This window comes from Meles meles, chromosome 14 (genome assembly GCF_922984935.1).
Source record: "Meles meles chromosome 14, mMelMel3.1 paternal haplotype, whole genome shotgun sequence".
NCBI classification, from domain to species: Eukaryota; Metazoa; Chordata; class Mammalia; order Carnivora; family Mustelidae; genus Meles; species Meles meles.
In genome coordinates, this window is record NC_060079.1 from 20331560 (window position 1) to 20353450 (window position 21891).

The 21891-nt window shown below is 39.1% G+C and overlaps 2 protein-coding genes across 3 annotated transcripts in view; one reads left to right on the forward strand and one right to left on the reverse strand.

Moving 5' to 3' along the window:
• The window catches only part of PROSER1 (proline and serine rich 1), a 29070-nt gene extending 28914 nt beyond the window's left edge, over positions 1-156 (reverse strand). For both annotated transcript variants that reach the window (XM_045978238.1, XM_045978239.1), the window contains exon 1: positions 29-156. In XM_045978238.1, the coding sequence (XP_045834194.1) occupies positions 29-73 (45 nt within the window). In that variant the 5' untranslated portion in view covers positions 74-156. The remainder of the gene's footprint in view (positions 1-28) is intronic.
• Positions 157-1223: 1067 nt separating this feature from the next.
• Positions 1224-11746, forward strand: NHLRC3 (NHL repeat containing 3). Its single transcript, XM_045978189.1, has 7 exons — positions 1224-1506; positions 1944-2096; positions 2404-2551; positions 4705-4905; positions 7133-7224; positions 10505-10617; positions 11347-11746. Exons 1-7 carry the CDS (start codon positions 1423-1425, stop codon positions 11597-11599), a joined length of 1044 nt encoding a protein of 347 aa, XP_045834145.1. The 5' UTR covers positions 1224-1422; the 3' UTR covers positions 11600-11746.
• Positions 11747-21891: the final 10145 nt, after the last annotated feature.

The following is a 21891-nucleotide window of genomic DNA, read 5'->3' on the forward strand; positions in this document are numbered from 1 at the left end:
GTTGGTTTAAGCAATTAAGTGAAATTACCTTTCTAATTTCATCCAACACCGTTTCAAAGGACTTTTTGTCCATCTTGACTACAGTCTCGACGTGGTTTTAAGCTACACTTTCAATTACAAAATGTTCATCCCTGGTCTGCTCCAATAGTAGAAATGTTTATAGTTGAGGAGGAAAGACTCCAGGAGCAAGAAAAAGGGTGCGAAGAGGTAGAGAGTACTCCAAACTCTGCAAAATTCTCTAAAAATGCACACTTATAAAAACTTTTTATTAAAAGCAAAAGCCGGGTTTCCTCAGCTTCTTCACACAAAGCTTCAGGACACCGCGGGTAAGAACCCGGTCCTCTCTGAGTCCTGCAGAGAAATCCAGGGTTTGGCAGCCGGGGCTGAGCTTCGATCTCCTGCAGCTGAAGGCCAGGAGCCGACGGGGAAAGGTCGTGAAACCGCTCTCCTGTGTGGGAGATGAGAGGCACCTGCACCCCGGCTCCCGCGGGCGGCGAGGAACGAGGCACCCGCCTCTCGGCCCGCACCAGCGCCTCGGCCGCCGGCCGCCGCCCCTCACCGCCGCGAACCTGGACTCATGGCCCGACTTGCGCTCAACCCCAGCAGTTGCGCCGGCTCCTGGGTCCCGAAGCCCGGGCAGCGGCGGCCTGGCGGGCTCTTTGTTACCAGCTGCCACGGCTTCCGGGAGCGGGCCGGCGGCCGGAGAGCACCAGGAGCCGGGCGAAGGGGGGCACGCTCTCCGGTAGGGGGACTCCTGAGTACCGCGGCGCCCACAGCGTCTAGAGCCTTGCCTGGTTACCCCTACAGCTCCCACCGGCTCCTGGGGGCCTTTAACGAAACCCGTCGCGCCCCAGTAAACTCAACTCTGCGCCGATAGCTTAGGCCTCTCTTTCCCGAAAGCCAATGGAGGGGGTCCTGGTGTGGGAACGTAGGTGTTCATGGCGAATGCCTAGATGGCTCTGTATCTGATGCAGCTTAAATCTTTCTCAGAGCTTAAAAGTCACTTTTTCAGCACCACATCTCTATGTCTTGGGTTCGATTATGCTGGACTCTGCTTTCTCAATCTGAATTTAAAAAAAAACGAACTCCGAGTGGCTAAGGCATATCTACGGATGCCCTTATTTTTGGCGGACCGGAGAAGTCCGCCGCGTGGACCGCCCCAAGGGGGGAAAAGGGGGTGGTCAGTGGGTCAGCGTGAGCCACGTGACCTGGGGGCGTAGACCAGGGAAAGCTCCAGGAAACCGCTACCCGAGTTCTGACTTCCTTTCACCTGGGTCTGCTTCTCAAGCCCCGCACAACCAGAAAGACGGAGTTGGGGATAGGTCCTTCGGCTTGGGGGTGGGCGGACGCCGTACAGCGAAGAACCGCGTGGACCTGAGGCAGTCTGGTGGCCCAGCTGCCTGCAGACCCTACGGTTTCGTCATGGCGAGATTCTGGGTCTGCCTGGCCGGCGCGGGCTTCTTTCTTGGATTTCTGGTTTTGCATTCGCGTTTTTGTGGCTCCCAGGTGAGTTGAGCAGTGAAGAAATACCTGTCGGGTATGTGAATAGCACTATTGAGAGGCGACGCCGCTGTCGTGGGATGGAGGTGGCGGGCCCTGGCTCCCGCACTAGCTCGTCTTTCCAAAAGCTGCCCCGGAGGCGGAACTGCCGATGTCTTGTTTTGTCTCTTAGGGTTAAAAAGTTTGTATATGCGATCTCGCCATTTCCCCGTTTTCTTTCTTTCCCTAGATCCCACTACATCTTCCAGTAATTTGCAGATTTCTATTGTGATCGCTTTGGTCTTTAGACCAATAAACCCATTTCTTCCGAATCATTTCTGTCCAGCAGTCTCAACACCTCTGTGCCAGCTATCAAGGCATGCTTAAATATAAGACTTTTTTTTCTTCCTTTTCTTAACGTAGGGGGTAAAGTGAATCTTAATGTTCTGAATTTTTTTTTAAAGGTTTTAAGGAAATTTGCGTTTCAAATTTCCTGGAGAACCAAGGAAATTCCTTACCGGCTGGATGTGGGTTGGCCTAAACATTCAGAGTATTTTACTGGAGCAACATTTTGTGTTGCAATTGACTCCCTCAGTGGATTGGTTTACATAGCCCAGGTTAGTAAAATTGGAATTTAGAAGAAAAAAATATGAACACAAACGAAGCAGTTTTTTCTTGCTTTGCTGTACTAAGTAACCATATGTTTTTATATTATGTTAATTGTGAAGTTTGTTTTTTTGAGTTGGTTTTAAATAAATACTCCGGTTTTGAATGTAGTAGATATTAATATTGTTAGGTTTTGAAGCTCTTTTTTTAAGCAATGAATTTCTCGATTAACCATCAATTTTTGTTTCTCTCTACCAAAGTAAAGATTACTTTCTAAAAACTGATCCTATCTAAGCAGTTATTTTTATATGCCTTCAGAGAGGGGATAACATCCCAAAGGTATTAGTGTTCACAGAGGATGGATATTTCCTACGATCCTGGAATTACACAGTTGACACACCTCATGGTATATTTGCAGCCAGTACACTACATGAACAGTCTGTCTGGATCACGGATGTAGGAAGTGGTATGTGTAGTAATATCTATTAAAATATTCTCTTGCTAGAAATCATATTTTTGCCCATGTTCTTGCTTGTACGCTTTAAAATCAAGAGTTGCTACATCTAATTGTAATTTCTTTAGATTTATCAAATCACTTGTTTCTAACAACCTCTATATTATACTTTTGTAGAGTCAAGATATTTGACAGGGAGACTATAATTATTACGGTTTTTAGTTTTACTTGTCAAGGGACTTTTCCTCTTTAAAGCATCAGTTGTAACACCATACTTTCGAGGATCATTTTTATAATTTGTTAAAGCATCGGTTGCTCTTCCCAGGTTAAAATTCTAAATTTCTTCTCTGAAGCCCCAAAATAGCAATCTCTGAAAGTTAATGAATGGAGTTCTTGTCTTATTTTCCTTTACCCTTTTTCTTTCAAAAGAAATTCTACTAAGAAACCAGAACTGCTTTGTTGCCCAAAATGCAAGATTTGCAGAAACTGCTGATGTTAATGTTTCTGAAATCCTACCTACTGCAGCATGTCCGAAATCTTCTTCCACCAAATAGTTTTAATAGAATGTGTTGCAAATCAAAGTAGGGACATCTGGGTTTATAGCTCTGGATATTTTCAGAGATAGTTGTTTGCATATTCTTGTGGCTTAAGACAGTACCAGAGATAACCTGGCATTATTATCCCAGGACTCAGGAATGAATGGGATCATAAAGACAGTCTTTCTAGTCTTTCTTTGGCCCACTTACAGTCAAGGCTTGAAGGACATCTGTTTCTTCATTTCTGGCTAATTCAGATAACATTTTGGAGTCAGTGAGCTCTCAGTTTTTGTTAGAAGTGCCATTACCAGTTTTTCTCAGAACCCAAGAGATTTCTGAGCCTCACCTGATTCATTACTTTCAAGATGTATTTTGGGTGATAAAATTCCAGTTAAACAAAAAATCGAGATTACCTCTGAGTTCCTTGTAATGCTATAATGAAATACGACTATTTTGACTTCCTTTTTCCCCAGGACTCACTGTTAAAGGCCTTTACTTTTTAATTTATTCCATTCATGTGATCGTTTTTTTGTAAATTACTTCTTTGATTCCCAGAAATAGAACACACATGACTTCTTCATTCTTTCCATTAAAGGGTTTTTCATGCACAGATCTGAATTTATATTCCTTCCCAGTTTTTGAAGAAATACATTCCCTTTAATAAAAATATGGCGGTAAATGAGCCTTAAAAACAAAACAGAACAATGTTATATACTGGTCTTCTGTGTCTTTTGCCAACTCTTTAGAAACTTTGAAGGTTGTTTTCTTTAATAATATTTTGTTCTCCTATTGCTACAAATTATCTCAAGCATTCAAATCAGGTGTGACAATAAATCTTTTTAAAGATGGAGCTGTAATGCAGGTTGATTCACTTTATTTCCAGTGGGTTCAGTGTATCCAATGTATCTTTTACATGCCTATCAGTTAGTTTGGCTTTGGTATGCCTTCAAGTTGATTTCTGTTAACCACATTATGGTTTTTTCTTGATTATTAATATTGTACCTTATATTTTTGCTTGTGAGCTAATTTTAACTTACAAAAGTCTTGATATAAGTGAGAAAAAATGATATTAGTGATTTGGAAAGATTTCATCTCTTAGGAAAAAAAGTTAATGGGTCGAGTTTTGAACTTGTTTCTACTATGAGAAAGTATAGTTTTAAAAAATATATGTTGTAGTGAACTTTTTTGTTGACCTACGAAAATTTGAGATCTGCACATGATTGACTGAAATAATGATTTCCAAACACAAGCTCCTTTTCTAGTTCCTTCTTAGTTTCTTTTTACAAGGAATGTTTATTCAAGGTCATACTGTTGTAGTTATGATTACAAAAGAAAATGATGTACCTATAATTTAACATCATGAGCTTTCTGCATAAGGAGTCAGGTTTTTTGGTTTTATTTGAATTTAGAATGTGCTTATTTTGGAGTACCTGAATTTTAATCATGACAGATTTGGTTGTAACTAATGAAGAAGATTTATTGCTTGTGAAATACAGTATTTAATGATCTGAGCCTATTAACTTTTTATTACTGTTTAATTCACTAAATTCTTGCTCTGTGCTTAACTTGAAAAACGTGAATATTTGGACAGTGGTTATATTTGTGACATGTGCATGTTTTTCTTTAAAGGATCTTATGGTCATACTATTAAAAAATACAATTCCTTTGGTGATCTTGTTCAAGTCTTGGGTACCCCAGGCAAAAAAGGCACCAGTTTGAATCCCCTGCAATTTGATAATCCTGCAGAATTATATGTAGACAACACAGGAGATATTTACATTGTGGATGGAGATGGAGGATTGAATAACAGATTGATCAAATTATCCCAAGGTACATGGCTTCCATGGTATCATAAGAATGTTATTTAATAAGTTGAATGCGTTTAATTTGTTCAATACTTGGTATAATATTGTAATATATGTGTGTATTTTTTTAAGAGAGAGTGTGATCGGGGAATTGGGGAGGGCAGGGGGAGAGGGAGAGAGAGAATCTTCAGTAGGCTCCATGCCCAGCAAGGAGCCTGACACAGGGCTCCATCTCATGACCCTTGAGATCATGACCTGAGCCAAAATGTAGCTGGACGTTTAACTGGGCCACTCAGATGCCCCTACAACTATTGTATATTGTATTGTATATGAAGCTGTGTGTAATGGGCTTGAGTGGGATGTGTGGAATGGCCAATAATAAATGATTCTGATAATAAGCTTGCTTGTTTTTCAAAAGCTAGGTGTTTCCTTTGAATTAAACTGGAGGCAGTTTGGGAATTTATGGTGGGCTGAAGAAGTAAGTGTTTATTCTATCCAGTTAAGAAAGAGAAGTTTAGGAACCCAGCATCCCAGAGCTGAGATACCCTTCAGTTTGATTGATCAGCTAAAGTTTCATTGTATTTATTGCTCTGTGTCCTCACTGGTATTCTAAGTGCAGGTCTATTTCAGTTGAAACGGCTAAATGCTAATCTATGGTATTGATTGTTAAAGTAAAATAAGATTAGGAGAAGGAGGAAATACTATTGACTAGAGAAGTAGGGCAAGTGTTCATAAAGCAAGTAGTTCTTGAACTAAACTGGTTTTGGTGGGAAGAGAAGAGGTGGGGGAGGAACATTTACAAGGCTCTATCACACAAGGTCTACAGGTAATTAACAAGTCTTCTAGGAAGGGAGATTAGGATGTAATTTTGGAAGAGCAAAAAATAAGATTTGGAATGTTCTTGGAGGTTTACCTAAGAATTTTAAAGCCATAATTTTGCTTTTAAAATGTCTTGAGGTTTTTTTTTTTTAGGAAAGTGATGTCATAGAAGCAGAGTTTTTATAAGACTCATTACTTGTATCAGGGTGTATTTGCAGTAAGCTTTGTCGTTTGGACAGAGCATAGATTCATACATGGAGGTTATGTAGTCAATTTACTACCTAGTAATTAAGTTTGGTTGGTGATAGTTAAAGGAAGGTGAAGTGTGGATAAAGCAAGAATCAGAAAAATGATTAAAGAAACAACCAAACTCAGGAGGCAGGTTGAATACAGGTATATTGGTTTCTTGTGGCTGCTATAAAAAATTGCCACAAACTGGATAGCTTAAATAGAAATTTATTCTCGTATTTTTGGAATTCAGAAGTCTGAAATCTTTTTTTTTTTTTTTTAAGATAAGATTTTATTTATTTATTTGACACAAAGAGATCACAAGCAGGCAGAGCAGCAGGCCGGGGTGGCGGGGGGTGGGGGGGGGAAGCAGGCTTCCCGCTGAGCAGAGAACCCAATGTGGGGCTCAATCCCAGGACCCTGAGATCATGACCTCAACCGAAGGCAGAGGCTTAACCCACTGAGCCACCCAGGCTGAAATCTACAGGTCTGGCCCTACACCCTCTAATGGCACTTGGGGAGAATCCTCCTTGCTTCTTCCAGCTTCCCATGGTTTTAGACATTCCTTGGCTTGTGGCAGCATATCTAGTCTCTACCCCATCTTCAGATGGCAGCCTTCTATGTGTCTCTGTGTCTCAAAACTCCCTCTTCTTTCTCTTAAAAGAACATTAGACATTGGACTTAGGGTCCATCTAAATTTAGGATCTGTCTCATCACAAGATCCATAACTTAATATGTCTGCAAAAGTCAATGACCAATAAAGTCACATTCACAGGTACAGAAGTACCTGTGAGTTGGATATATCTTTTGGGGTAGACATACAATTCAGCCTACAACAGGGGTAATAAGGGAGATAGACTATAAAAACGTAATGTGGATTTTTAAGCTCACAGGAATTATAATACCAAGTAACAGAATAGTTGGGAAGGGAGACACTGATGTGAATTACACACAGTGGTTTTGAGTGATGAAACACTCAAGTGGAGATAGTAAAGAAGTTGGTTAATTGCTTGAAATGGAATTTTGGCAGGGGACATAAAGCATAAGAATTAGGCAAACTGCTCTATACACAGAAAGCCAAAAAAGCATAATCAGTTGGGGGTATAATTTGAATAGTTATTTGTAACTTAAGATGTAAGCTATAGCACACAAATGTACAAGGTATTGTATATGTTGCTCTGACCAACTGTATTTGCCATTGTCAGATTTTATGATGCTTTGGCTACATGGAGAACGTGGGACGGGGCCCGCTAAGTTCAACATACCTCACAGTGTTACTCTTGATTCATCTGGTCGGGTAAAAATACACTGTCATTGTGTATGGAACTGTGTGTCTGAGAGTGTGTGTGTGTGTGTGTGTGTGTGTGTGTGTACACACCTGTTTATGGATCTTGGTGCACGTGTGTGTCTGGTCATCTGACTATGAATGTTTGTGGTTATCCGTACCTGGGTGGGTCTGGGCATTTCTTCTGGGGCTGGGTATACCCACATACTCTTAAAAATGTCTAGTCCCATAATGAGGAGAGTTCCCAAATTATTTAGAAATGGACAAAATAGGTTTCCTGTGTCACTTTAAGGTAGAAGGAACAAATAATGGAGTAGAACATAAATTACCTGAAAAAGGAAAGAGTTGCCCTCCTACTAAGAAAACTACTAGGAGGGGCACCTGGGTGGCTCAGTGGGTTAAAGCCTCTGCCTTCAGCTCAGGTCATGATCTCAGGATCCTGGGATCGATCCCCAAATCGGGCTCTCTACTCAGCAGAGAGCCCACTTTCCCCTTTCCCTCTGTCTGCCTCTCTGCCTACTTGTGATCTCTCGCTCTCTGTTAAATAAATAAAATCTTCAACAACAACAACAAAAAACTAGGAGTGTTTGAATATAATTTTAATTTTAGAATTCAAGTAATTCTAGAATATGTTGATCAAAAGGGAGATGGGAGAGATTAATCTTGGAGGCTTGAAAATGGTAGCTACCCAGGTAACTTTGACTAGCTCCATTCTGGGGAACAGAAAGCTTGAACTGACACATTTCAGCCCATTTCTTTTTCCCCATCCTATCCACTACTACCTCCTTTGCTTTTGATTACCTTTAAGCATACATATCACTTCTTTGGGGTTACTTTCCTATGACCAAACCCCCTCCCAAAATGTTTTATATTAGTTTCTCCTTCTGTTTTCCTATCGCAGCCTATACTTCCCCATTACAGTAATAATCACACTATAATATAATCAATCATTGTCTCCCTTAACAGAATGTAGGCTGTAGGAGGGCATATACTGAATCTCTTGCTTTATATCTCGGTGCTTGGCACATAGTAGTCTTCTTATGAGTAACTGTTATGTGACTAAATGTCTTGTTGTAGGATGGATGTATCAGACTATCTTGACTTTATTCCTTTAGAAATTTAATCCATTTATACTTCTGATTCTGTATGAGCACACAACTTTTTTTTTTTTTTTAAGATTTTATTTATTTATTTGGCAAACAGAGATCACAAGTAGGCAGGCAGAGAGAGAGGGGGAAGCAGGCTCCGCCTGGCAGAGAGCCCAATGTGGGGCTCGATCCCAGAACCCTGGGATCATGACCTGAGCCAAAGGCAGAGGCTTTAACCCACTGAGTCACCCAGGGGTCCTGAGCACACAACCTTTTGATTGTGATTGGCTTACATGTAGACAAAGTGAGATTGTTTTGGTCATAAAATCTTCAAGTATTTCCCATTGTAAATAGGAAGATAGCTGAACCTGTGAATTTTGTCTCTGAATGGGGAGGTAGAAAGTTGGAATTCTGGGTTAAACACATTACCCTCCTGCGCCTGGTTAAATACTTCCTTCTTGAAGGAAGAATATGATCAAGTTTCTGAGCAGACAGGACCTAGACCCAGGTGAATTCTCCATGGTGGTAAGTGCCCTTTTGAGAGCTTGGAGAACATTTGATGGGGATACTCTGGCATTACTGAATGATGGAAAGCGACGGTGTTCATTTCCACACACTGTGTTTTAACAACAGTCATCGCCATTCAGAGCATTTTACATGATCAACTCATTTAGTCATCACCCCAGTCCTATATGAAATGTTAATTAGCTCCAGAGCTGAACTTGCTGCTGTTTTTGTTTTCTTTTGTTTTTTAAAGATTATTTATTTATTTATTTGAGCAACAGAAAGTGTGTGCATGTGCTAGTTGGGGTAGGGACAGAGGGAGAGGGAGAAAGAAAATCTCAAGCAGACTCCCTGCTGAGTACGGAGCCCGGTACAGCGTTTGATCTCACAGCCCTGTGGATCATGACCTGAGCCGAAATCTCAAGTTGGGGACTTAACCACATGAGCCACCCAGGCGCTCCTATTGTTTCTTAAGCAAGATTTCTCATGATCAAAATCTGTTCAGTAGGAAAGATAATGCTAACCATCTAAAATATTCAATCCTAGGGTCTAAACTATATTTCTTCTTTGGTTACTCGTCTAAGGCATAATCCCAAAATCTTTTAAGGAAATCCATCCTTATTAAAGAATCATGAATCAGGGAAAGATCTTGAGAAATTACCTTACTTAGGGATCAACACCTTTTCTAAAGTGATACAGTGAGTCTTTATTTGTTTCTTGTTGTAGATGAATTTAGTGGCTACTAAAACAGGCATTGACAGATACATAGTCAGGGTTACCCTGAAGAAATAGTCCCTGAATCCATGAACCCAAGAAATCCAAAAATCCTCAGAGGACGACGTGGAGGTCAGCAGGGCTGGCCCACACCTCCAGTCCATTCTTACATACCCCTCTACAATCCTAGCCTCATGTCATAAAATCATTTCGCTGTATGTGTGCGGTAGGTTGCATACGTCAAATATGGTGCATGAAATGTCATTTAGGGTGTATCTACTTTCTTGTCTCATAACAACAGTTTGCTTAATAACTCATTCCAGCCTACAGCAAAACAAAATTAAACCTGTTGTTAGCTTCCTGGCATTCTTGGATGCTACTAAAATCTTCTAAGCACCCTCTTTCGGTGGGTGGTTTGGCACTTTGGACATTCCTTGGTAGATAGCAGGTAGACGTTCAGTGATACTGCAGTAGGAATGAATACCTATCACCCCCCCATCCCCGCACCTCCCCACCCCCTCGGCCCCCTCCCCCCCAGCTCCTGAGGAACAAGGCTGCATTGCTTTGTCTTCTTAGGAATGGAATGGCAGAACTCAGCGGGACAGAGAATTCCTGTTGGAGAAATGAGTGAATTCTCTTGCTTCTCAATACTGTGTTAATCCTCTGCATCACAAGAGAAGACTCCAGTTTTTTTAGTTACTGGGATGTTTAGTAGAGCAAACAGCATTAAGTGTGGGCTTTGGGTTAAGACAGGTGGCTGAAAGTGGCTCTCCTACTTACTATAAACTCACTTTGAACTACAGTTTCCCGTCTAAAGACGGGACTTTCAGTACCTTCTCTTTTAGGGTCCTCTGAGAACTAAATGAAATGATGTATGTGAAACTAATGGAAATAAACATCCTTCCCATACCTCTCTCTCCCCTTCTGTTTTCTTTCTCATTTATGATATGGATCTTTTCCAAGAAACACTTTTTTTGGGTTCTCAGGTGTGGGTTGCTGACCGAGGAAATAAAAGAATTCAAGTATTTGATAAGGACACCGGGGAGTGGTTAGGAGCATGGGATAATTGTTTCACAGAAGAGGGACCTTCTTCAGTCAGGTAAATTTTTTTTTTCCTTTAAAAATTCTTTTATTAGGTGGGTGGGGGATGGGCTAAAAGAGGGGTGGGCATTAAGGAGGACATTTGTGATGAGCACTGGGTGTTAATATGCAAGTGATGGATCACTAAATTCTCCCCCAGAAGCTAATACTACACTATATGTTAACTAACTACAATTCAAATAAAATCTCGAAAGGAAAAAAAAAAGCTTGTTTTGTTTGGTTTATGTTCATTTCTTTGAAGAGCTAGCTGAAAGTTCAAAATACTATGAATTTTCAACAGGTGAAAAGGGGGCAGAACCAACGCGGAGAACATGTAATGGTATTTTAAATCCCAAGCAGAGCCAAAGAGGTTCAGCTCCCCATGCACTGTGGGATCCAGGTCTCAGAGATAGCATATGCTGGACCTCCTACAGCCTTCACCCTTGAGATACGTGTGATGATTTTTTAAACATAGAATGAAAATAGACATCTTGAGTCTGGAGTGCCAGCCTAGCACAGACTCTCCATTAATTTCATTTTGGGCAGTTCTCGGGTATTGTTTTTTGTTTGTTGGAACTGCTCATTGGCTGTGTTTTCTATCACAAATCTGTAAGTTCTCGTTGAAAGCATCTTTCACCAAGTAGAGGAGTCTAGTGTTGTTTAGCGCCACAGGGGATAAAAACTTTGAGAAAGTCAACATTTTAATTGGTTTTGCATACATTTATTCCGTAAATGTCTTTTTCCTTAGATTTACTCCTGATGGAAAGTACGTGATTGTAGCCCAGCTGAACCTTAGCAGGCTTTTACTGGCAGCGGCGCCTCCAGTGGGAAGCATTGGCAACTGTTCTGTGATCAGCACAATCCAACTAGCAGATCAGGTTTTACCGCATCTCTTAGATGTCAGTGGAAAGACAGGAGCAATCTATGTAGCAGAAATTGGAGCAAAACAAGTACAAAAATACGTCCCTCTGAATAGCTATTTTCCTTCATTCGGTTCATAATGTTTCCTTTCGTGGAGATCTTTCAAGTGGAAGTTCAGATTCTCAAATTCATTGTTAAATCCTTACAAATAATGTTCAAGCATAAGAATGTGTTTCTTTATTTTTCTGTGACCTGGCGATGAGAAAAATTTGTTTTTATATCATGAAGACATGTTTTGTTGCTCTTCTTGTGACTTGGTTTTACTTCTAAGTGCATAAGGATGTTTTAACGAAGGAAATGTAACACTAAAAAAATGAGGTAAAAAAGAAGGACTGAGGTTGTAACCTGGGTATTTGCCCTGGGAGACTTATTTTCCCTGAGGGGAAGAGGGAAAGAAATAAAAACGGGTTTTGTAGGATATATTGAATTTCATGTGAAGAACTGCAGACCTCCAATTTGTTCACCTTATACAAAATGTACATTTTGAGAGATCGAGTCCGATGGGTTCTTGATTAACGAGGACCCGCAGGATGCTAGCTCCTAAAGATGCAGAGATGAAGCAGCAGGGTTAGATTTGTGTGCCTTTTCCGAAAGCTCATAGTCCAGTGGGGAGACAAGGGTGCAAACTGCTCTAACAGTGACAGCAAGGCTTAAGTGTGGCAGGACTTTTGGGAGTAGGAATATTACTTCTGACTGAGGAAATCTTGGAGATTTTGCCAGGAAAGTCCATTTGAGCTCCATCCAACTTGAGAAACTGAAGAGGGGAAAACAAGGTGGGCCAAGTGGAGGAGTCTTAAAAAGTTGCAGACTTGCTGGGAGCTTTTGGTAGGCTTTCTTCTAAAAGCCCATCTTGGCTTTTGTCCTTTAGCTGTGAGATACTTAATCTCAACCTCTTAATGTCGGAATAAAACAACAGGCATTTAAGCACTTTACTGAAAGGGATCTTTACAAGTACTTACTGCAATTTTATTTTATTTTATTTTTTTATTAAAGGTAGCATTAAAAATAGGGCCTGTCTTCAGTGTCTCTTTCCATTTTTCTTTTTATTTCTTTTTCTTTTCTTTTTGTTAAACATGTACTCAGTTCATTCCTGACATCTGTCTACCTCAAAGAAGTTTTGGAATTATTTATATGGGAATGTGTACTGAATACCTAACACTATTAAGGTGAATAATTTCTTACCTTTCTGCCCCTTTGGTTTTAATATTTGCTCCCCAGCGAAGACCATCTTTTCAGTTTTTTTCTCGTTTGTTCTCGGTTTTGGATGAAACTCGCGATATGATTTTTTGGGTCATTCCTCCCAGTGTCTTTTATCCATCTCCCTTTTTATCCTGATCTTGCCTGCAAGTCATAAAGCATATGAGAAATCCCGAGCTGTCTTTCCCATCACTCATTATGGCTGCTGTCTGTTTTGCAGACCGCAGGGAATTCAGACTGTTTAGATGCTTGGATCATATCTTGGTGCAATTAGGGAGGTAAATCAGCCAACAGGAAACTTTTCCATGTTCCAAGGCCTTTGATAAGTATGTTTGTGCCACTGATCAAGCTGTATGATCTTAAATGAGTCATCTTCGTTTTTAGTAAAAATTCCTCCTCCAGGAATGCTGTTAGGATCAGATGTACAACAGAGACAAATGTGCCCTTTGAAATATATAGCTTCGAGTACTTCAGAGTAGAGTACTCTGAAATACAGACTATATATATACTCCGAAATAATAGCTTCGAAATTCTTAACAAAGTTAAGAATTCCTTCTAAATGTGCCATTTACCTGATACCAACTATCAAGTCTGCCTTAATTTTGCGTTTATTGGTTTTTTTCAGAATTTATTCTCCTGAACTTAATGCAGCTTAACCATTGTAGTAAATTTACTTGTATAAAAGAAAGTGATTTGAGGGTTTTGTTTTGTTTTGTCTTTAAGCAAGGACAAGAAATCCAAATGTCTCTTAGGAATGCAGGTTAGGTTAGCTGATCTTGTCCTTTTAAAAATGTTATATTTAACCATGTTTTATACCGGTGGCTTATAAAACTTGCTGAAAATTTTGTTGCCATATGTCTTGCTTGACATATGACAGTATTCCTGTAATCATAGTATTTCACTTTTTTCCTTTGGATTAATTAACTAAATGAGAAAATGTCTTCTCTTGTCATTTAAAAGATACAAATTAAATTTTTTTGGAAAGAAAAGGCAATATTCTCTGGCTCTCTATTAATGTTGAATTCTATTGTTATAAAAGCAGTTTATAACTTATTACCCGGCTGAAGAGTTTCAGCAACCCTGAGTCACAGGCTGGCACCAAGAGAATATCCTCCTTCATTCGTATGTAAAGTGTAGGCTGAGTGCGTTTTGTTAGAGGTCCCATGGAAGTCTTGGCAAAAACAGCCTGGCTGAGATGGGGGCTGGGTACAAATGATAGTGTTACTAGCTAACTCCACATATTTTTGCACTGGAAATGGAACCGCTTTGTGCCTCCACTTTCGAAATCTATTGAGGGGTGTGTGTGGTGGGATGGGGTGGGGGTGGTTAGGGGTAGGGTGGCTTCTAAATTGGAAAACCGAAGGAAGGCTGGAGGTATCTTCCCAGCCTCCACTGTGACATCAGGTCTCTACAGTGGAATGTTTGTGTCCTCAGAGAAGACCTGTGTGCAGTCTGATGGTCAGTTTAGAAAACCCATATAATTTGTGCTTCCGTCACTTAACAGATTCAAAGACTGCTTCAAGCAATGTGGCTGTCGGGCTAAACAAAGGCACTCAAGTCCCAACTTTGTTTCGGTTTTGTTGGTTTTTAAACACTGGATTTGAAAGCAGGATAGATTGGGAGAGGCCACAGGACAACTGGAAGCTGTCAGATTTTTTGCTCCTGTGACTCACCAAATCCATTAGAATTATTTAAAAAAAAAAAATCTTGAATGTATGTATGACTTTATTTTACTCTTGAATCTAAAATTTCAGCAGTAAACACACAAAAAACTTTTTAGAAAAGGCAGAACAACTCACACTCATTTATTCAGCAAAAACATACGAAACAACAAACGTGTGAAGGCACTTAGGGAAATGGACTCTGCCCTGGTAGTTGACCATCCATCTGGAAAAACAAGCCCACAGAACACTTCATCCTGGGAGGTGCCATATTAGGCACTTGCATTGTGGTACATTCTCGATACAAGAGAGGGCAGTAGAGTCCTGCTTATGAGCATTTCTGGAACCCAGCTATGGCCTTCTTTATACTTTGATTTTTCAAAAAAAAATTGAGGTTAACCATACTTTTAATTTTTCTTTTTCTTTAGCTTGTATATCTTGAGGAAGTTAGCTTAAAAGTGACATATTTTCCAAGGGTTATTGGAAACTTGCTGTTTAATTGAACATTTCCATGTTTAAAAAAAAACAAATTTTCAATAAAAACCTAACAGCCAGAAGTGAATAACTCATTTTAAGCTATAACTTGGATTTGAGTTTAGTACAATAGAAAATGCATTCACATTAACAGAAAATTATTCCTTTTATCCTTACTAGACTTTTTGGTTTGTTTTAAACAATTTTGCCTTGTGGTTGCTGACTCTTTTATAAATAAGAAAAACTGAGTATGTACAGAGAGGCCCAGTAATTTCTCCACCAGACACTTCACCTGTAGAATCCATAAGTTTATAGGGTAAGTTAATCCTTTAGATATTTAATGACATGTAAATACTCCCTTTGTATGTAAGAACTGAGTGGAATTTGAGCAGTGAGAAATAGCACTTTTTGAAACTTTCATTTCTTCCATTGTAAACAATGAAAGGATATTATTAAGATATATTCATTCATTCGTTGACTTATTTTAAAGCTTTTACTTATTTATTTGGTGGAGAGAGAGCACAAATAGGCAGAGCGCCAGGCAGAGGGAGAGGGAGAAGCAGGCTTTCCGCTGAGGAGGGAGCCTGATGCAGGGCTCGATCCAAGGCCCCTGGGATCAGTAGCTGAGCCAAAGGCAGCTGCTTAACCAATTGAGCCACCCAGCCGCCCAACGGTATTGTTATGATTTAATTCTGCTTGTATGTAATTTAGGCCAAAGTGGCCCATCTTGGAGCAGCTTGTTTTTAGCCCCTACAATAGTCTATGACCTTGGTAAACAGATTTGTGGTATTGAGTTTCCTTTTGGACACTACATTTAAGAGAGAATCCTACAGACTCTAATCCAAAAACAGTTGACCAAAATAACAAGGTTTGAAACGAATTCTGAGACCTTCAAAGGGTCATATAGTAGCATGAACAGACTTACTGAGCTTTCCTCCAGAATGAAGATAAAGAGTAGAAATAACAGTGTGGCCAGTTGGTCCAGCTTAGTGAAAGAACATTCTAGCAAAGAGCTGTGTAACAGTGGGACAGACTGTGTTCATATTGAAAGTGGTAAAGTTCAGTGAGTCAGAACTTGAAGTCTAGAGTTAGGTTGGCCGGGGTTCTGACCCAGGCCCTGCCACTTACTTGCTGTGTTATTTTGAGACTGCCTCATTTTCCTCTTTTATGAAGTGGAAATGATAGTATGTTCCTCATGGGATCATTGTGAATAGAAATGAAGTCATGCATGTAGAGCATTACACCTAGGTCCTGACATAGTAGACACTCACCATGCCTTTTTTGTGGTATGTACGCCAGAGATGGGCAGTGGTGACACCTTTGGGCTCAAATTCTTAACTCCGGGAGAATGATGCAACCAGATTGACCCTCCCTGTTCTATGAGTCTGTGTTTAGTCCCACTATTGGAAACTAAAGATAGAGTTGTGATACACTAAGTCATCTATCATTTAGAAATGGCTACTTTTAATTTTTTTTAAAATCTTATTTATTTGACAGACAGATCTCAAGTAGTTGGAGAGGCAGGCAGAGAGAGAGAGAGAGGAGGAAGCAGGCTTCCTGCTGAGCAGAGAGCCCGATGCGGAGCTGACCCGGGGACCATGACCTGAGCCGAAGGCAGAGGCTTAACCCACTGAGCCACCCAGGTGCCCCTAGAAATGGCTACTTTTAAAAAAACAAATTTTCAGTTGGCACTAAAGCTATTTAGTCATCCAACAGATACCTTAGCTATCAGGAATATAGTGGTGAGCAAGGTAAAGACTCCTGTAGAATAAGGTAAGGTAAGGATAAGGTAAGAGAAGAGAAGACTCCTCTTATCTTACACCACCTTGAAGATTGGAAGAGTGAGGTGCTAGCATTAGGGGTAGTCACATGATGTGGTTCTGGCCAATACAACATAAATGGAAGTCTACTGGGAGATTTCTGGAGAATCATTTGCTTTTTTTTTATTAAAAAAAAAAAAAGGTAGGTATACTTAGCACCATTGCATTCTCCTTTCTTGACTGACTTGAACTTGAGTGTGATGCCTGTAGTTGCCGCAGCCATTGTGGTACTGTAAAGCAACAAACGTAACATTCTTAAAGAAGGCAGGCAGATTGAAGGAGGCTGGATTTTTATGATTGGGGAACCACTGTACTGGCTTGGTAATTACTTTCTCCAGATATTTTATGTGAGATAGTTGAATGTTTTAGTTACTTAAGCCACTGTTTGAGTTAGGTGTCTTCTTGTAGATAAAAAACATTCCTAAGAAATTCAATATTAAATTAACCTGCATTAGTTTGGGATGGATTTTTTTTTATAGTTTTAAGATTTTATAACCAGGAAAATAAGTTACTCTGCTTTTATGTCTTATCTTCTGTCCTCTGATAAGATTTTATTTATTTATTTTTTCAATTTAGATTCTGTGCCTTTCTTTTGAGTCACATTTAGGTTCCTATGTCAAATGTATCCTTTGCATTTATTCATTGTAGCTATTAGGGTAGGATTTCCCTGCCCTCTTTTTGTGAGAGAAAGAGAGCATGGAGTGGGGTGGGGGTTGGGAAGAGGGAGAGGAAGAGATGTTATACATTCAGCTCAGAGTGTAACTTGGGGGTCTCATGACCCTGGGATCATGGTCTGAGCCGAAGTCAAGAGTTGGATGCTTAACCAACTGAGCCACCTAGGTACCCCTTTTTCCCCACTTCAAATTAGTTATTGGTGGCATAGAGAAAAGGTATCAGTCCTTTTATGTATGTCATTTCTATTCACCTTAATAAACTCTTACTAATTTTATTTTACTTTTATTTATTTTTAAAGAAGATTTTATTTATTTATTTGACGCAGAGAGAGAGATCACAGAGAGGCAGGCAGAGAGGTGGGGGGTGGGGGGGAAGCAGGCTCCCTGCTGAGCAGGGAGCCTGATGCCTGCTGGTTTGATCTCAGGACACTGAAATCATGACCTGAGCCATAGGCAGAGGCTTTAACCCACTGAGCCACCCAGGTGCCCCAACTCTTACTAATTTTTATTAGCTATTATAGATTTCAGATTTTCTAGGTATACCATTGTGAAAATAAAGGTAACTATGCATCTTTTAATTATTTATTGCTTCTTTGCTTTTTAAAATTTTAATCCATTAGCTACATTGTTCAAAACAATGTTAAATGATAGTATATCTAGGATCTTTGTCTTATTTCTGATTTTAATGGAAATATTGGTACTTTACCAATTATATGATGTTTGCTATTGAGTTTTGGTAATTTTCATATTTAAGTAGTTTTTTTAATCTCAGAATTTTATTAATAATTACTACTTAATTTTATAATAGCTTTTGGCATCGATATGTTGATTAATTAAAGGTTTTTTCCTTATGGTTATTGTTGGAAAAACTTTACTTGCTAATGATTTCTTGCTTGGAACTTTTATTCTTGAAAGAAAGAGGGCAGTAGAGTGCCATTATGTAGAATTTATTGACTAGGTTCCGCCCATCTCCAAAAGGAATTTGAGCCTCTTTACAATAAAGTTTTTATAATACATTAAAATAGAGTAATATCAAAAATTGCATAGAGGGGTGTGAAAATACACTTATTCAAAACCTGGATTAATAGTTATGGCAATTAAGTATTAACTTACTTCTGAGTTTTCTGATAGCCATGGCAAAGAAGGAAATGTGCATATTTAATTTTCATTGGATAAAATGAAATAGATTCCTTCTTCATTGCATGGATCTTTATAGGTGAAATGAAACAATATATTTTCGACTAAAAAAGTAACACGAAGAAACTTCTCAAAATGTAATCAAGGAAGGTGTGAGAAAGGGATAGGGTCTTTAATCCAGTAGCTCAATAAATGTTAAGTATTCTTATTTGGTGTATACACCACTGATTGAATGCACAGTCTTTGTCAGGGTTTGATAGAAATGATGGTGGTAATGTTCTGAATTTCTGCTGTCCAACATGGTAGCCCCGAGCACATGGGCCATTGAGCACTTGAAATCTAGGTTGTATGTCTAAGGAACTGAATTTTCGGTTTTTTTTTTTTTTTTTTTTAAGATTATTTATTTATTTATTTATTTGACAGAGAGAGACACAGTGAGAGAGGGAACGCAAACAGGGGGAGTAGGAGAGGGAGAAGCAGGCCTCCCGCCAAGCAGGGAGCCCGATGCAGGGCTCAATCCCAGGATTCTGGGATCATGACCTGAGTCAGATGCAGGAGCTTAATGACTGAGTCACCCAGGCGCCCCTTTCAGCTTTATTTTTAATTAATTAAATTTAAATTATTACAGGTGGCTATTGGCTACTGTATTAGACAACATAGCAGGTGACTAGGTTTTCATAAGAATGACCAACAATTTGTTTTTTTTGTTTTTTTTTTTTTTAAAGATTTTATTTATTTATTTGACAGAGAGAGATCACAAGTAGGCAGAGAGGCAGGCAGAGAGAGAGAGGAGGAAGCAGGCTCCCCACTTGAGCAGAGAGCCCGACGTGGGGCTCGATCCCAGGACCCTAGGATCATGACCTGAGCTGAAGGCAGAGGCTTTAACCCACTGAGCCACCCAGGCTGCCCCAACAATTTGTTTTTATTCCATTTCATTGTTCACTTATATAATTTGATTTCTTTGTAGTGTGACCTTTTGGCAGTGTTTCTAATAATTCCACCTAACTCAAAGATTAAACATTTTCATGCACATCAAAATATTAAATTGTTGAATCTTCTGTTAAATATTTTCCAAATGATAGCGAAGTTAGTCTGTGAAGAAGGAAGGAAAATGGTTGTTACAAAGGTTTTAAGTATTTATGTTTGTGTGTATTTATTTATCAGTTCATCTCTGGGAACATACCTGTTTTTCTATCATTTTTTTTTTTTTTACTTGAAACCATTTTCACATGCTGCAGCTAACGTTTCAATGGAAACTTCTCATGTAGATTTTTTATGTGTCCCACAGAGGTATTTGCCGTAATTGTTTCAGACATCCTAAAAATCAAGTTGAAAGGTAATAAAATGCAATCATAGCTTCATTACTGGTAAAGTTGAATTATTACATCTTTACTAATGACTGCATTAGTTTCCATCTTTATTTGTATTTTAAAGCTTAGATAATAAAATTCTAAATAATTCTACTACCATTTTTTTTAACTTTAGTGAAATATTTCAACAGTTATCAACTTGTAGACAATGTCATCTTATTGATACCCTTGTATATTTACCCTCTTCCCTTTGATTACTTTGTATTATCTCCAACATCATATTATTTCTTTGACTAAGTCAGCATGTTTCCTGTAATGTAATGATAATTTTTTTAACATAACCACCTTTAACATTAGTAGTCCCTTAATACCATTAAACATTGTCCTTGTTCTGATTTTACCTCAGTATCTCACATATTTTTTAAATTTCCAGAGTTGAAATAAATTCTGTTTTTTTATTTGTTTCTTAAATTTAATCTGGAGTTTCTTTCTCTTCCTCTTTTTCTTGCTCTCTGTGGTTCCAGCTCTGGGTCTTGCTTTCTCTTCCCTTATAAGGTATTTGTTGAAGAAAGCAGTCATCAGTTCCAGTTTCCCAGAGTCTGGATTTTGTTGATTTCATCCTTGTGGATTCATTAAACATGTTATTCTGTCTTCTGTAGTTCTATAAATTGGTAGTTAGTTCCAGAGGCTTCGTCAGATAAAGATTTGGTTATTTTTGTGGCAAGATTTCCCTAGGTAGTGGTATGTACCTTTGTCATGCCCAAATTAACACCTCTGGTTCAAAGTACTCTTCTGTGCTAGAGACTTGCATTCCCAATTGCTTCCTTGACATTTCCACTTAGACATGTAACAGCTATTTCAGACTTAACAGATCCAAAATGGATACTTGTTCCCTTTCTCCCACTCTCAGATGAGCTAATACAGCCATTTATTTATTGAGCTACTCTCCCATCTATCTGGAATACACTTACTCCAGATCTTTATTTGGCTCAAACTTTATATTCTTTGAGGTTCTACTCAAATACCACCTCTTTAAAGAGGTATATCCTGATTGTTTGTTCTAAATAAGCATCTATTCCTGTCATTCTCTATTCTCTTACACTGTTTATTTTCTTTGTAGCTTTCGTAATTCTCTGATACTGCTCATTTAATTTTTCACTGTTTCCCCTCACTGGAATATAAGCTTTAATACAAGGCTGGGATGACTTTGCTGTGTTCTGTGTGCCTGGCACATAGTAGGTGGTCAAATACATGTCAAGTGTTGACTAAATGAATGGCTTGCATTACCTTATAACCATAAACTATTATTGATATCTTTATTAGTTATTTTTCTCTGCAAAGGTATGACTATTATGCTATCTTCCTCTTCTTCATCATTCAGTTATATACAAGAAGTTTTTGTCTTTTCCTAGATACTGAAACACTATATTTTAACACTGTGACTTTTAAAAGAAACTTCAGAAATATTCTGTATTCTATATTACATTTTACACAGATATCTCTAACCTGCTCTTCTGTTGTTTCTCCCCATAAATCTACTTTTGAAGGTTATTTCCTCACAACTGCTGAATTTTATATATCCAACTGACATTCAGTGAAGCTGGGATGACATTTCCTGTGAAAAAAACAGGTGGTTTGAAAAATGCCCCCCACCCCACACTATCCCCAGTATATCCAGGTCCTGATCTCTAGAACTTGTGAATGTTACCTTACATGCAAAATACAAAGACATTGCAGATGTAACTACATTAGGATTTTGAGATGTGGTTATCCTAGATTATCTGGGTAGACCCTTATATAATCATATGTTTCCTTGTAAGAGGTAGGAAAAGGAAGATTTGACATATAGAAGTGAAGTCAATGTGACCATGAAGGTGGAGCTTGGTGATGCAGCCACAAGCCAAGGAATGCCAGCAGCCACCAGAAGTTGGAAGAGGCAGGGAGTAGATTTTTCTCTACTACTTCCAGAGGGGACATGACCCTGCCTGGATCTTGATTTTAGCCTAGTGATACTGATTTTATCCTTCAATATTGTGAAAGAATGTGAATTTCTGTTGTTTAAAGCCACTAAGTTGGTGATAATTTTTTACAGCAGCTCC

What these genes read in the sequence shown, in the direction of transcription:
- NHLRC3 (XM_045978189.1), top strand. Translation starts at nt 1,423, where the DNA reads ATGGCGAGATTCTGGGTCTGCCTGGCCGGCGCGGGCTTCTTTCTTGGA. An exon ending in CGCGTTTTTGTGGCTCCCAG is followed by an intron (nt 1,507 to 1,943) that starts GTGAGTTGAGCA and finishes TTTTTTTTAAAG; the next exon opens with GTTTTAAGGAAATTTGCGTT. An exon ending in GAGGGACCTTCTTCAGTCAG is followed by an intron (nt 10,618 to 11,346) that starts GTAAATTTTTTT and finishes CTTTTTCCTTAG; the next exon opens with ATTTACTCCTGATGGAAAGT.